Genomic DNA, 14,776 nt, shown 5'->3' with positions numbered 1-14,776 from the left:
TTATTTCTCATGCTTTTTCATGGATATATTTTGACAGTAATGTTTTAAAATGTATTATAAAAAATATGGTTGCATTTTTGGGGAAGAAAAAATAATGAAAAAGTAAGTCATTTTATAAGTCGAACTTTGTAGTGCAAATTTTTTTTTTTTTTTTTTTTTTTTTTTTTTTTTTTTTTTTTTTTTGGGTACGCATAGTTTTCAGACACAAGAATGAGCTATTTTTGGGCAGGCATGGTCGTGTGTTACAATAGGAACAATTTTGACACTTTCATCTACTTGCAAACTAGAAGCATCAGCTTGTTAGTATTGTACATTCTTCATCATTGGTTTTGAACAGACTGATTGGTTTGAAACAGCGTACTGGCAATTATATAAAGATAAAGCTCTAATACTTGCATGTGTTCTTGCATTAGCATTCTTATCCAAGACCAAAAAAATCATTCCATAGTTTTTGGGGGTTATCAGTAAGTCTGTATTTACACGTTATTTCTGTAGAAACTACAGAAAATCCATAGAGCATGGTATTTCTGAAATAGATTTCATAATGTAAATGATATTTTCAGCAATGTTATGTATAACCCATAAATATTATATATTGAGCTCTTTATAAAATATATTAAAGCCATTTTTAAAACACACTGAAGATAAAGACAACAAATCCAGAACAGAAATTTAATATCAGTTTCAATGTAGTAAGGGAGTGATTTTATTTTTAAAAAATTTTTTGGTATATTATATTTCTCAAATTATTCATCATTAAATGATGTATTAACTGTTACACAATAGAAATGGAAAACATTAAAAATGTTTTTGTAAATAAATTGCATTTAAAATGAAAACTTAATATGTAAATTATGTATCCATTTAAAGAAAGAAATTAAGACACTCACATAAAAGTTGTACATTGGAAATCTGATTAATCTTTTAGTGAATACACTGGATACTCTTTTATTTCAGCTTCCTGGAGTTTTTTTAAAATATGAGGCTTTTTATATATTCATTTTTTTATCAGAAGAACTGCTTTGAAGTTAAGGCTTTTGTTTTTGTCTTTATTTAAGATTGTTCCAGTGGAGAAATTCTATTATTAGAATATAAATTAATTTTATCTCTGGTATTTTGCAATAATGAGCAATTATTAATTTTATAAATGATTTAATTTTCCTATTTATAAAAAAAAAATTGCTTATTTTTACTGTTTTTTTTATAATTATGTCAATCATTTAATGTAATAAGATTAATTATTAATTGACAGCATACTCATGCAAACAGATTAATTCCGATTTTAACATACAATGCATCATCAAAATCTAAAGACATTAGAAGGTAAGTCTTGTTTTTCATTTTTATCACTTTTGATTTAATGTATTTAAAAAGTTTTTATACATGCAAAACATATTCTGATAATTATGTAAAATTTACAAAATAATTTACTTTTTGTTAAATATGAGATATATTTTTTTCTGAAATATTGAGAATAAGTTTTTGATTATTAATTCCTTCCCTTACAGATTTATATTTGGTAGTCTGGAAAATTTTAGTTTCATTAGTTCAGAAAAAATGATTTACTAGTAAAACTACTATATTTACTTGAATGAAGATGCACTTTTTTCAGATTTTAGTATCTCTGGCAATAATATTCATCTTATATGAGAATTAGGGATTCCAGGATGTTGAACCCTGTTCCACATTCAGGATGGAACGTAAAAATAAAAGAAAGATTGGAGAAATCTTTCTCAAGAGTCCTGACACCAGTTACGATAAATTATCTCACACTCTTACTTGTGAGTTAATTCCTTTTTGAGTGGTAAACATATATTTGAATCTTGACTGGAATTTTTGGAAAGTTTTAATTGAATTGCTAAAATGTAGGATATATGAATTACATGGGCTAACAATGGAGGTAGGCAAAAATTATCCAAGACAAATTATAACTAAACAAATATTTATTTACCTTATATATATATATATATTAGTTATTATATACTTACTGAACATATTTCTACATAAACAAATAAAAAATACAAATAAAACAAAATTTCTATTGTGACAATTATACAAGAGAAAACTTTTAATTTCAACCTGCCAAATTATTATTCAGATGAGAGAGAGTTTACATATTAAAATTATAATATCTGTAGTGCATCCATATTTGACATGGAGAGTTGATACCCTATAATTTAGGCACAAGTTAGTCTTCCTACTGATTCAAGAGAAAAATTCACATAAAAAGGCATTCTTTAATGCCTTTTTATGTGAATTTTTCTCTTGAATCAGTATAATTGTTGGCGTGACACCCACTATATGTATTTAAGTTATTTAAAAAGTTTTCCTAAATTTCATCTTCACTTATCTCTGTATAAGAATTAGTAATAATAGAGAACTGTGAGAGGGACAAAAGCATGTTTGAAGGTAACTTCTCACCTTTAAAATTCCATCCAATAGAATTATTAGAAAATCCACCCCACACTTCCACCGTGTGATGGAAATCGTGCATTCCCACAGATAGAGAGTGAGACATTGCACTCAAACTATCACTTTCATGAGAACTAAGCTGTTTTCCCTCTGTGAGAAACAGGAAGTTCTCTTTAAGTTTATAATTTTCAATCAAAATAATTTTAATTAAATATTTTAACAAAATAACTAAAATTAAGCTCTCAACTCCAGATTCTTGCACTTAGATTTGATGCATTATATCCTAATTACCAACCTATAATGCAATTCATCTTATCTTTCTGTCACTAATTTCATTGTTTAATTTTAATGATTTTATTAGACCAATATTTGTAATAGTTAACATTTGAGTTGACTTAGGTCAATCTCATTAGTCTGTTACGGTAATGTCATAACTACTTGGATAAAAATTGTTGAAAATTTGTACAGCACTCTTTCAAGAAATGCTGTTTTTTTGGTGCTTTAAACATCATGGAGGATGATTGCATGTGGAAAGATATGAACATTGAAACCAGTGTTGATTCACAACAGCCTAATAGAAAGTGAATGGGCTTCCAACTTTGATACTACTCAAGATGGTAATATATAACTAACTTTATTGTACAATAAACACTAATTTCAAATTGTTCTTTTTCCAAAAAAAAGAAAGAAAAACTGCAGGTGAGCAGGTAGAAATTAAGGTGCATCTTATATTCAAATAAATATAGTATATATAAGACATAATGAATGCATATTTATTATTTTTTAAGTATATGTAAAGAATATGAATTCTAATATGTTTGCAAATATATTAATACTAAATATATATTTAGAAATTAAAATTATATGAAATCTATAAACTATTTTATTCTTATATATACATTCATTGACAAAAAGAGTTTTTACGAAGGGAACGTTGAAATTAAATAAAATTTTATTAGTGTGAACATAATGAAAATGGTAGTAAGTGATAACAATATTGTGAGGTCCTGGACAGAACTCTAAATTTTGTGTTAAAGCTAATGAATATCTGGTGGGACAGTTAAACTCTCACCTTTCAAAAATAAAACCCGAAGCAAAATGTAAAGTCTCATGAAAACAATAAAGAGGTTCTTTCCATCAAAAAGGAAAGCAAAAGGATGAAATTACAGGAGAGAGTTTCAATGTTTGGAGGTATTTTAGCTGGTCAGAATCAGGTTAAGTGTCAATAACACCCCAAAAGGTTTGAATTGTCACTGGGAGAAGAGGGATGATCAATCAGAACATAGTATAGAGGAGAGAAATCCTTTAAAAGCTTGTGTTTCTATGACACAGTGTTCTTTGCTTCAAGGTTTTTTCCTTTCTCTGCAATCTGTCATATTTTGGTCAATCCAGGATCTACTGAAATATGCTAGATCCAGGTTTCCTGTACTGTGCAATCTAACATCCAGCTGCAACAGAACACAGCATTTGACATCACATACCAATTTGGATCTGAACTTACTAGCGAGTCCCAAGGTCCTCAATCCTTAGAAGACGATCAATCACCAAGAGACTGAGTGAATACATTCACTGCAACATTTGGACACTCTTCTCAAACAGACCAATCAAAGGAGAATTGTAAAGGCACCTATAGCAAAAATTTTGAAAGAACATTTTTTTTGACTTTATTAAACTGGAAAGGTAAATGGAAAACCTGTCTCAGTGTGTAAATCATGCACGAGCATGATTACACACTGAGACAGTGCTGACTGTGTATGATTGTCGGGACAATCATACACAGTCAGCAAACTTTACAATATAACAAAGGAACAATAATACAATTTGTGCAACAATAATACAATTTAAAGCACTTTTACAATAGCTGTTTAGAGTACCTTGTGGGAGCTCCTCTTGCCTAGATACATGCAGGTGATATGGTCAGGCATGAAAGTGTACAGACAGTATGCTATTCTGCAATGTATTTGTCCATAGGTACTGCAGTTGCATCTATGAACAAGTTAGATGGTCAAAGTCAGCATTACATCTGGTTCCTAAAATACTTGTTGAGCAACACATCTGGAGACTGGGCAGGCCAGGGAAGTGTGCCATTGTGACAGAGATATTCTTGGAAAACCTTAGCTTGTATGACAGGATTATCTTGCTGGAAAAGGGTTGTTGCAGCCTTGCCATGAAAGGTGACACATGAGGATGCAGGATTTCGTCGATGTACTGCTGTGTTCTTCACATCACTATTGGAAATAAGTGATTGTCATATGAGATGGCTTCTCAGACCAGCACACCAATTATATCATTTGCAGCTCTCCTGATGGTTTGTCTGATGTTTCTATCTTTATATGCTCTGATGTAGTTACTTCCCTCAACATCTCATATTTAGGTCAGACCAACCTAAATGGCAAGGAATTTGATAAAATGGCCATCCTCTTTTCTCAGTCCAAATGATGTGGCCTTTCTCAAACTTTGTCGGCTGTGCTATTTTGTGTCATATAGACATGTCCAGTGTTTGAAGGCTCCCAAACAGTAAGTACACTGAACATTTAGGAACTGAACTGAAAATTATGAACACAGTGAGCATCTGTTTGTGTTTTATAGGATACTGTGATAATAGTTCCAAAGCACTCTGGTGGACATTACCTGACTTGATCACAACTGTAATTATTTACAAATCTGTCTAAGATATAGCTGAGTGCTAACTTTATAAAATATGTATGTGCAATCTAACCAAGTTTTGGTTTTGGAATAATTGGACAATTTCTAACTGAGTGCATAACATATATATATATATACACACACACAAATATTTATCTATTTAAACTCATAAACAAAGACAGTATACATTTAATAAAAACAATTTCTCAGGAAGTATATGATTGTGACTTTATATGCCAGTTATAATAATAATATATTCCACTCTTCTTATATTCCACAAATCAAGAAAGCACACTAACCTTATATTTCTCCCAGCAAAATGGTGGAAAAATTAGCACAACCTGAAGCAGGTCTTAGAAGACCAAAAGCATTCATTCTGTGTTAATTGTTCATCATCATGCTGGGAGAAATATAAGGTTAGTGTGTTCATTGTTTTAATAGTAATTATTATTAGGAAAACTCTATCAATGACATTTAACTTGTGTCTGGTTTGATTTCATTGTGAGAATCAAGATCTTGAGTTTATCATCTCTTTTCAGTTTGAATTTTCTTAATTACCCTTCAGCTGATAAGTTCCTTACTTATGAAAACAATTTCAACTTTCCCAATGCTTGATATTCAACAATATATAAAATTTTATTTCAAAAAATGTTTTCATGAACTTTGGAATAGAAAGTACTACCTGACTCCAGACATTTAACACAATGTTTTAATAAATAAGCAAAACATATGAATTAACAAAATTTGCCAATACTTTCAGCAATGTACAAGCTCGTTAGCATCAGGAAAATCAAATGCAGAATGGCAAACAAAATTTTGAAATATTGGAATAGAATAAAAATTTTCTCTTTCCTACATTAGTATTAATTAATATTCATATTAATACATTATATTTTTTAAAAATTTTAGCATTTTTGGATGTGTAATTTAACTCTGCAAAAATTTTCAAAAAAACTTATTCTGTTTTGTACTAAATACATGATGAAAAAACTTTCTAATTGAGCAAAAAATTTTTGATGAGGAAAGTTTAACATTTACTAGGAGAGCATTCATTGTTTCAACATTTGCAAAAATTGAGCTGAGTAAGATTTAACAAATTTAGTGTTTCAAAAAAGAAGCAATGTTATCTGATTTAGTGACTGATTTTTCAAACTCAATTCCTTTTGAAATTTGCTTCATAACAACTTAATTAATTTATATTTAATTACTTGTTATCTTATTTAGTCTTGCCAGCCAGTAATGTTTATGAATATACAAATGAATTTAGATCTGTTAAGCTGGAGTCTAAAATTGATTATCATGTTAAATTGTTTAAAACTCAAGGAATGTCATGCAAAAATTGAGTGACATGTTTGATTACACTTGTAAACAGAACTGAACTACCTGTATGTATTTTATACGCATTCAAAATCCCAGCTTAAGTCTATGGCAGAGTTTTTCTGTTATACTTCCCAAGGACATGATCCAATCAAGATTCCAAACAGCTTACAAAATTTAAATTGCAAATTCTACCCAAATTGTAAACATGGACTTGATATCTATACCAAATTTGATTAAGATTGGTCAAATGTTTTCAGAGGAGTTTATTTAAATCCAATGACATTTGCTTGTAAAGAAATGAGCTGTGCTTACTCAATTCAACAAGAATATAATATTGTAACTATTACATTTATTTAATGTAACATTTCTTTTTTATTTTATTGTAAATGTCTTTTGTTTACTTTCTTATGCAAGTTTTTTCGAATTTTTAAATTTTATCCACATTACATAGAAGCATTTTTAATGTTAAATTTTGGTCAGAAATCAAATATGTATCTTCTGTGTCCTAAATAGAATTTTTGATTGCCTGGTGAAGATAACAATATATTGCCAAAAGTACTTTGTGCTCATTGATAAATATTGTAATTCTGAAAGATGTGTTTTTCTCAGTATACTTAGATATTGGTATCAAGTCCATCAAAGGACTTGTAAATATTTTCAATACTCTATATATAAAAGTTTAAATAAGAGACACTGAAATTGGCTATTTGCTTAAATAACAGTTTGATTTTTTACTCTTTTGAATATGATACAGATTTTTGTTATATATTTTTCTCATCTTCTATTCAATAATCATTCTCATAAAATTTTTGATTTCATAAGTTTTATGATTATAAGAATTTGAAGTGCTTATAAATTTTAAATAGTTTTTTCTTTGTTTATATTTCTATTTAGTCTATAAATTTTATTTCTTATAAACAGAAAACATTATTTGTTAAGGGAACATAACCCTTAAACAAAGAACATTTTATTACAGTAGAATCTTGTTTTAATGGATTGCAGAACAACAGATTTTTTCCCCCAGGTCCTGCCAATTTTATCTCCTTTTAGCAGATCTGTAACTCAGAATAATGGATTTTTTTCTAGCCTCGTCTATTGTAAACTTTGTGTTTTTCCAACGTATACTTAATATTTGGGTGTTTTTGGGGAATTTGTAGAGTTCATTCAATGATGCACTTTTTACATCTGGGATACATACAATTGAAAAATTGTACAAAGAGAGTTAGCAGTCTGATATGATTCAGGAGAAGCCACTTAATGAACATTCTGATGCTGGTACAAATATAATGCTGAAATTTAATGAGGCCATTGAGTATTTTCAAGTCATGAATACCTTCCTGATGACTTTCAGCATAAATGAACAGGTGTACAAGAATGCTAATACCGAGCAGTTATTGTATACAACAGGCAGAAAAGTGGCATCAAAATAAACCAAGTTTTTTAACAAATCATGAAGTCAAGTGAAATGCTAATGAGCATACATTCTGTACTCTGCCTCTTTCTATGCTACACGATTTCCATCAGCTTTGTTGTACACATACATGGCATAATGTACGATATTGTAACATACATGTTTCCATAGAATAAAGGATATAGATCTCAAGAGCTTGAATAATTTCAATTACTGATATTTCTTATGTGTAAGGGGTAAATAATGGATATGTTCCTAGGTGTGTGAGAAAGCTATTGTTTGCAATGTAACAGATTCTCAGAACAACGAATGATTTTCGGCTGCCTGAGCAATCTGTTAAAATGAGATTCTACTGAATTTATTTAGAAAATCAATACAGTAGAGCATTGATTATCCGACCCCCGATCAACCGTCACATTGGTTAACCTATCACATTCTAGTCTGCAAATTCAATTGTTCGCTAGTGATGTGGCACTACAATATTTGGCTATGTCTTGGCTACTTTAATATTATTTTTGCGTGTTTTAGCTTGCAACAGTATTTAAACACTGTTTAATTTTCTACTTTGTCTTTATTTTTGTATTTATTTTGTGCAAAATAAAGAAATAATTTTTAACAATACAATAGCAACAATTATTATTTTTAAAAAATTTTCTTAGGCTTAACATCGATGAAAATTCAACGCAAAGTGGGTTAATAGCGATATACTAATATACTAATTACATGGGATATACTAATATACTACTATACATACTAATAATGTATTTTTTCATACTTTTCGGTTATCCGTTTTTTCAGTTATCCAACCAACCCCAGTCCTTAATTGAGTTGGATAATTGATGCTCTACTGTATTATTAATATGCTTTGCTGGTTTTCAATTTCATAAATGTAATTTACATTAACCACTAATTTCCTAATTAAATTCACAATTAATTAATAATAAAAGCACAGTTTTATTAAATAGATGTGTTTTAAAAATATTTAAAATGAATTAATTATGTTTCAGATCTTGTTGTGAATTTTTAGATCAGTTACTACATACTTGGCCAACACATACTTTAGAAAAACATACCTCTCTTCTTCAAGAAGCAATTAAAAAAGGAATAAATGATGCTGATCCTGAAGCAAGAGCATTTTCAAGAAAGTAAGTCAAATGACAGTTAAAATACAATGTTATTTTCACGTAAAATTGATTATTAATTGAATACCATTCTAAGACTACAGTAATAAGGCAAAAACAAATTTAATGATGATGCTGATAATGATACTCTTTCACTTGTCATCTTGTCACCTTGTCAGCATGAGCGAGATCAGTAGTTATAATAAACCTTAGAGCAATGCTGGCAGACCATAGGCTTCCAATAAGACCATCCATACTAATAAGGTTTATAGAGAGAAATGAAGCGAAGACTGACTTACAAGCATTGTTTGATCCACAGCAGGCATCATCTAAACAGTGTTTGTTTCCCTTAGCATTTGCAGCTGATTTATAAATACCTGGTTTAGGTATGTAAGCATTTAAACTTCTGTGGGGGAAAAAATGATTGTGACCAGCTTGGAATTTACCTGGTTTAATAAGTTCTATGCCAATGGATTAGACAAAGGCTCACATTCAAAAGTGTACCACAATCTCTCTTGGCCACCAGTAATGAATGCAGCATTAGTTCAAGTACAGCTAGTGCATCACAAACATGCATACATTCACCACTTCACTCACACACAATGGACAACATATACCAACCTGACAATAATGAATTCTTCAGTGACAATTCATCCACTGACCACCAAGTTCAGAAAAACATCAGTAGATGAAGTGGATTCAAGACAAGAGTGAATGAATTCATCATCTTTACCTTCCACGCCATCACAAAACTGGAAACTTATCATAGCATACAAACAACTACATAACAAATTAACACAAAATATCAACATCTCACTGTTACAGAGCAAAGTTGTTGACCAGTAAAGAACAATTATGCACAACATTATTCTACAAACAATGCTTGAACATACCAAACACCAAGTTATACCACACATATATCAGCATGCTGAAATACTAGTTCAGAGATTAGACACTCATTGATAATAAATGTACACAGCATAACAAGCACAAATAAAAAGCATAAACTCAACAATTATAGCTAGTGACTATATGTACAGAATTAATTAACATAAAATTTAAATCAAAATTAAATTCATATTAAATTCTCTCTATTTTTATTTAAAGTAGGTTTGTTTTGTATTGTACTGAAAATTACATTCTTTCTATAACAAATTTATTAGATTAATAATTGTTAATTCCTAATAAAATAAATATTTGTTATTAATATTTTAATTATAAATTTATCTGAAGTAATTTTTATGGAATTAAAGTTTGTTTGAATTTTTTTTATTTAAATAAAATTTGCTTAATTATTTTCTCCTGTTTAAATTAACACTAAAAATTTTTTTAGGGCTTTTTGGGGATTTGCAGATCATTTTAAGGAACAAGCAGATAATCTTTTAACATCATTAGATAGTAGTAAACAGAGGATGCTTCAAGGTGAATTATCTATGAGTACATCATCCAGTAACAATTCATTAAACAGCACAACAAAGCGTAGCAATGTATATTCTCATGGAGGATCATCAGAAAATTTGAGGTAAAATAATTGTATATTATTATATATTAAGTATCATAGTTTCCTGCATATAACCTGTAGAAAATTGCTAAAAACTTTCAAAGTTATGCTTGAAAACATGCACCATAAGCCATATGCAGTTTAAAAGACAGCATCTCAGACATTTCCTTTTTTCTTTGTTTCATTTATTTTATTTTTATTAGCAATTCATTATATATTAATTATAAAATAAGTAAAACAGAGTATTTGAGATAGTGCCACCTAAAGTGCATTAGGTATCAAAAATATTAATAATTATGCATACTTCATCAAATAATATTAAAACACAATCATAAAATTACATGACTGAAAATAATAATAAGAACCTGCTTTTTCTCATTCATTAATAAATCGTTTTATCTGTTACAAAAGTGTAAATTTTAAAAAAATTTTCCACAATAAATTTCCTGAATTTAGTAAATACCAATGAAAATTAAATTAGCAAATATATTTTAGTATAAATGTGCAATGATAAGCACTTTTGATCCTAATTGGGATATGTTTCAGGTCAAAACATTCGATAAAAAATTAGAATGCTACTAGAACAATTTTAAAATTGCTGGTATGATTAAATATTCAAACAAGTATAAAAATCATATCTATGTAACTCAACTTCCTGAATTATTAAAATATTAATAAACTAGAAGAAAACTTAATCAGAAATTAACTTTTTGTTTTGACAACCAAATTCATCATTTTGACAACCAAATTCATCATTTAAAGTTGTAATAAAAAGATAAATTTATCAGTTGCATTTCTTTTGTAGTTTTTCATTTTTAGACCAATTCATTAACACTTGCTCTCAAATTCAGAGTCTGAGGGGTTCAAAAAGAGTTAACATTTTCAAATTTTATTGATATTAGATTATTAAGTGTATTGTAAATTGTTTTATAAACTTCATAATTTTGCATAATTACAAATGATTCTAAAGTCTCAAAATATTTTAAAATTTAAATATGGTACTTGATATCGTATTATAAGGAAATCCTCATGTAATGCAACTTTGATATACAGTAGCAATAATCATCTAACATGATTGAATGAAATGATACTATTTCATGCTGTAAATGGGCAATTAATTAGTTAATGTAATTTTTTTTCTATGATGGCTGTAATATTTTCTTTCAGTCTGAGAGGAAGAAAAAGAAATTAAACTGTTGAAAATGTGACAAGGTATAATTGTGTCACTGCAAGTGATACAACACATTGCAGGAGTGAAAACAAGAGAATGTTACAATTAAGGGATTTATCCTCTAACATAGCTTACATGTATTAATTTAGGTATATAAATGGAATAATTATAATTATTTCTGTTATTTAATATATTCAATTAGTGCAGTTTTGCTTAGTTTGCATTAATTGCTGGATTAATTAATCACTTTAAACAAGGTTTTCTTATACTATGGGTATGTCTGAACTAATTTCATGGCTGACCCTGATGTTTTCCATTATTATTCTTTGTTGTTGTTTTATAATTCTCCATAAAATCAATTAGAATATTTTTTTTAAAATTAATATAGAATTTAAATTTTCAAAATTATGAGTAATTCTCAGTAAAAGAAAATAAACATCTGTATTATAATTTATTACTCTTTGAACAGGAAGGCAGCACTCCCTTGGGTCAGGTCTGACATCACCTGTGACTTTTCACTCACGGGAGCCATTTATACATGCATGAACAGCAAAATGTGGGACTTTATGAAGTAAGGGATGGAGGAGGGAAATAAGAGAGGCAGGGAGCTCCAGAAGCAATGCATTCAACTACAAAAATTAACTAAAATAAACTAGATTTATTTAACTGGATTATATAAAATTATACAGAAGATAAAGCCATCTAATAGAAGCAAAATGATTCAACCTTCAATATAAAATAATCCAAATACACTTAATGATGGCCCTTTTTTAATCCTGAAATTATCTCATGAACTAATAAACTATTTCCACCTAACCGTGAGAGAGCAAGTTTACATATGTTCGTGGACTCATAAATACCTAGTTGATAAAATGACTGATGTCTTTGATATTCATGAATTGGTCCTTTTCAATGAAGATTAATTTATGGTGAACGAGGATTGGAATGGAAACTGCTGTTATTAGGATTTTGAGCTGACAGGGAGAACAGTGAGGAGATAGACTTGGGGACCGAAACTGGACTGAGGGACAACTGCTAAACTGGACTGACCTGGCATCTGGCAAACTGGATGACCTTTTTGACCTTTTCTGGTCCTTTCATGTGTTTTTGTCCTCTTTTCCAAATCAAGATGTTGCCAAAAAAAGTCAATGTTGGATGGATAACTTCTTCGTTGTCCATTTCAGTATTTTACTCTCTACTTCCCTGGGTGGATTGTTGCTCCAGGAAGAGGAGCCATTTAGAAAGGAAGTGTTATCATGGAGAGAATCTGATTACTTTTTTGTGCTTTTCATTTAACAAATTTATTGAATTAATATTTAATTTAACAAACTAGCCCTGGAACTCACAACTTTATAAAATATACACAGTAAAATCATAATTTACACAGTCTGATTTTGAGTGATTTTAAAGTAATATGATTTTTACACTGTAATAAATAAGTTTTATTACATGTTTAAATAAAAATTAAAGTTAAAATTAATACAATAGGTGTGTTTGTGAGGTTTTAAACAAAGCATATAAAGTTACACTCTAGTAATGGAAAAAATTAATGAATGAAACATAGTTAAATTGTAAGAGAAAATATAAATTAATATGAAGTTTGAAAAGTCAAAAACACTGTATGCCTTTGAGTACAAAATGACTTGAGAACATACATTATTCAAAATATTTCAAATGCCTGGGTAACAAAAATATGAATATCTGGATTTGAAAATTTTTAGTGTTCAGGCACTAATTAAAATAGATTGACAGAGGAGACAGGAGAAACTAAAACTGAGTCATACTCATACATGTTTTGATAGTTTCCAAAAGAGTTACAATGGCAGATTAATATGGGTGGCACATAATAGATTTTTTCTTTTTTAGAAAGTTCAGACAATGGAATGAGCTCATAATTGCAAATTTAAATTTCACAGATAGCCTGTACCAGCTTTAAAATTGACTTTAAAACACAGATAATGCAGGAAATTATGATAATATTTGATATATTAAATAATCTTAAATACTATTTTTTTACTTAATATATAAAAATTTTATAACAAGTTTTTTATTCATAGTCGTTCTATGACATCTGCAAACTCAGCACGAAGATCTGGTATACCAATACTTACTAGTCCAAAGAGTGAACCTGGTAAGTCAGTTGTTTTTTTTTTTTGAGATTTATTATTTTATTTTTCTTTTTAATTGCTAATTCAGTTCTGAAGTTCTGTGGGGGAATTTTTATTTTGTTTATACAATATTTATTTTACTTTTTTTGTTTAAATTTTTATTTGGTAATATGCATGCAGAAAATAATATAAAGTCACCTTTGAGGTCAACAAGTGCTATAGATTTGGCAGCTGCTACAAGAGCTAAAGTGAGAGCAAGAGCAATTATGACTAAAGGTTCTGTGGCATCTTTGCGTAAGTTGAAATAGTTTATTTTAATGCCATTCAAAAGGAACAACATTAATATAATTTTTTTGGTTTTTGGTTTAATTCTATTAATGTTTAGTTTTCCTTTTCAAAAATGTTTTAACCAATTTAGAATTTGAAAGCATTATAGAACATATTTTTAAACTATTGTTATTTTATATTATTGTAAATATAAGATTTTTTATAATCAGTTTTTATGTAATTAAATTGATAAATGAATCATTAAATCTTCCAAAAACTTATTTATTTAGAAATAAGATTGTTAAGAGATTATGACGTTTTAACCTGGAATATTATGCAGTAGAAATTTACTTAAGTTTTAAAAATTAATAAAATTTCAACTACAAGCATATACTGTTATACAAATGTTAATGCATTCCTGAAAGTGATTTCAAATATTGAATTTGGATATTAGGAAATGTTTTCCATTAATTTTGTGATAAATTTAACTCATTCCCAGTTCATCCAAGTAATTCCAACTAATTTCCAAAAAAAAAAAAAAAATTAAAACATTGTAAAAGACTTACTTACCTGAGAAAGCAACATTATTACAAATAATATTATCTAGATAAATAAAAATGAGATAAAAGTATGATATTCTGCTAATATAGTTGATATTGCATTAAAGAATAATTTTCCTGCTTCTCTTAAATGTAACTGATTCATCATCAAATGTAAAACAGGAACATGAACAGTTAAAGGTCTTGTCTACATTGATAAACATGTAATTATTCAATTAGACATTTTTTACTTAAATTTAATTGAATAATTTATGATGTA

General features: G+C 28.6%; 1 protein-coding gene across 12 annotated transcripts in view; it reads left to right on the top strand.

The window, feature by feature from the left end:
* Positions 1-14,776, top strand: part of LOC136979043 (CLIP-associating protein 1-like) — a 196,749-nt gene that overhangs the window by 123,209 nt on the left and 58,764 nt on the right. For 11 of the 12 annotated variants that reach the window (XM_067274926.1, XM_067274923.1, XM_067274925.1 and 8 more), the window contains 5 exons: positions 1,253-1,323; positions 8,797-8,934; positions 10,244-10,432; positions 13,640-13,713; positions 13,871-13,984. In XM_067274926.1, coding sequence (XP_067131027.1) covers positions 1,253-1,323; positions 8,797-8,934; positions 10,244-10,432; positions 13,640-13,713; positions 13,871-13,984 — 586 coding nt within the window. The remainder of the gene's footprint in view (positions 1-1,252; positions 1,324-8,796; positions 8,935-10,243; positions 10,433-13,639; positions 13,714-13,870; positions 13,985-14,776) is intronic. The other variant, XM_067274927.1, reaches the window with a different exon arrangement.

This window comes from Centruroides vittatus, unplaced genomic scaffold (genome assembly GCF_030686945.1).
Source record: "Centruroides vittatus isolate TY-2023 unplaced genomic scaffold, ASM3068694v2 contig_575, whole genome shotgun sequence".
NCBI lineage: Eukaryota > Metazoa > Arthropoda > Arachnida > Scorpiones > Buthidae > Centruroides > Centruroides vittatus.
The sequence above is the reverse complement of the archived record's forward strand: the minus strand, read 5'-3'. Positions and strand labels throughout refer to the sequence as shown.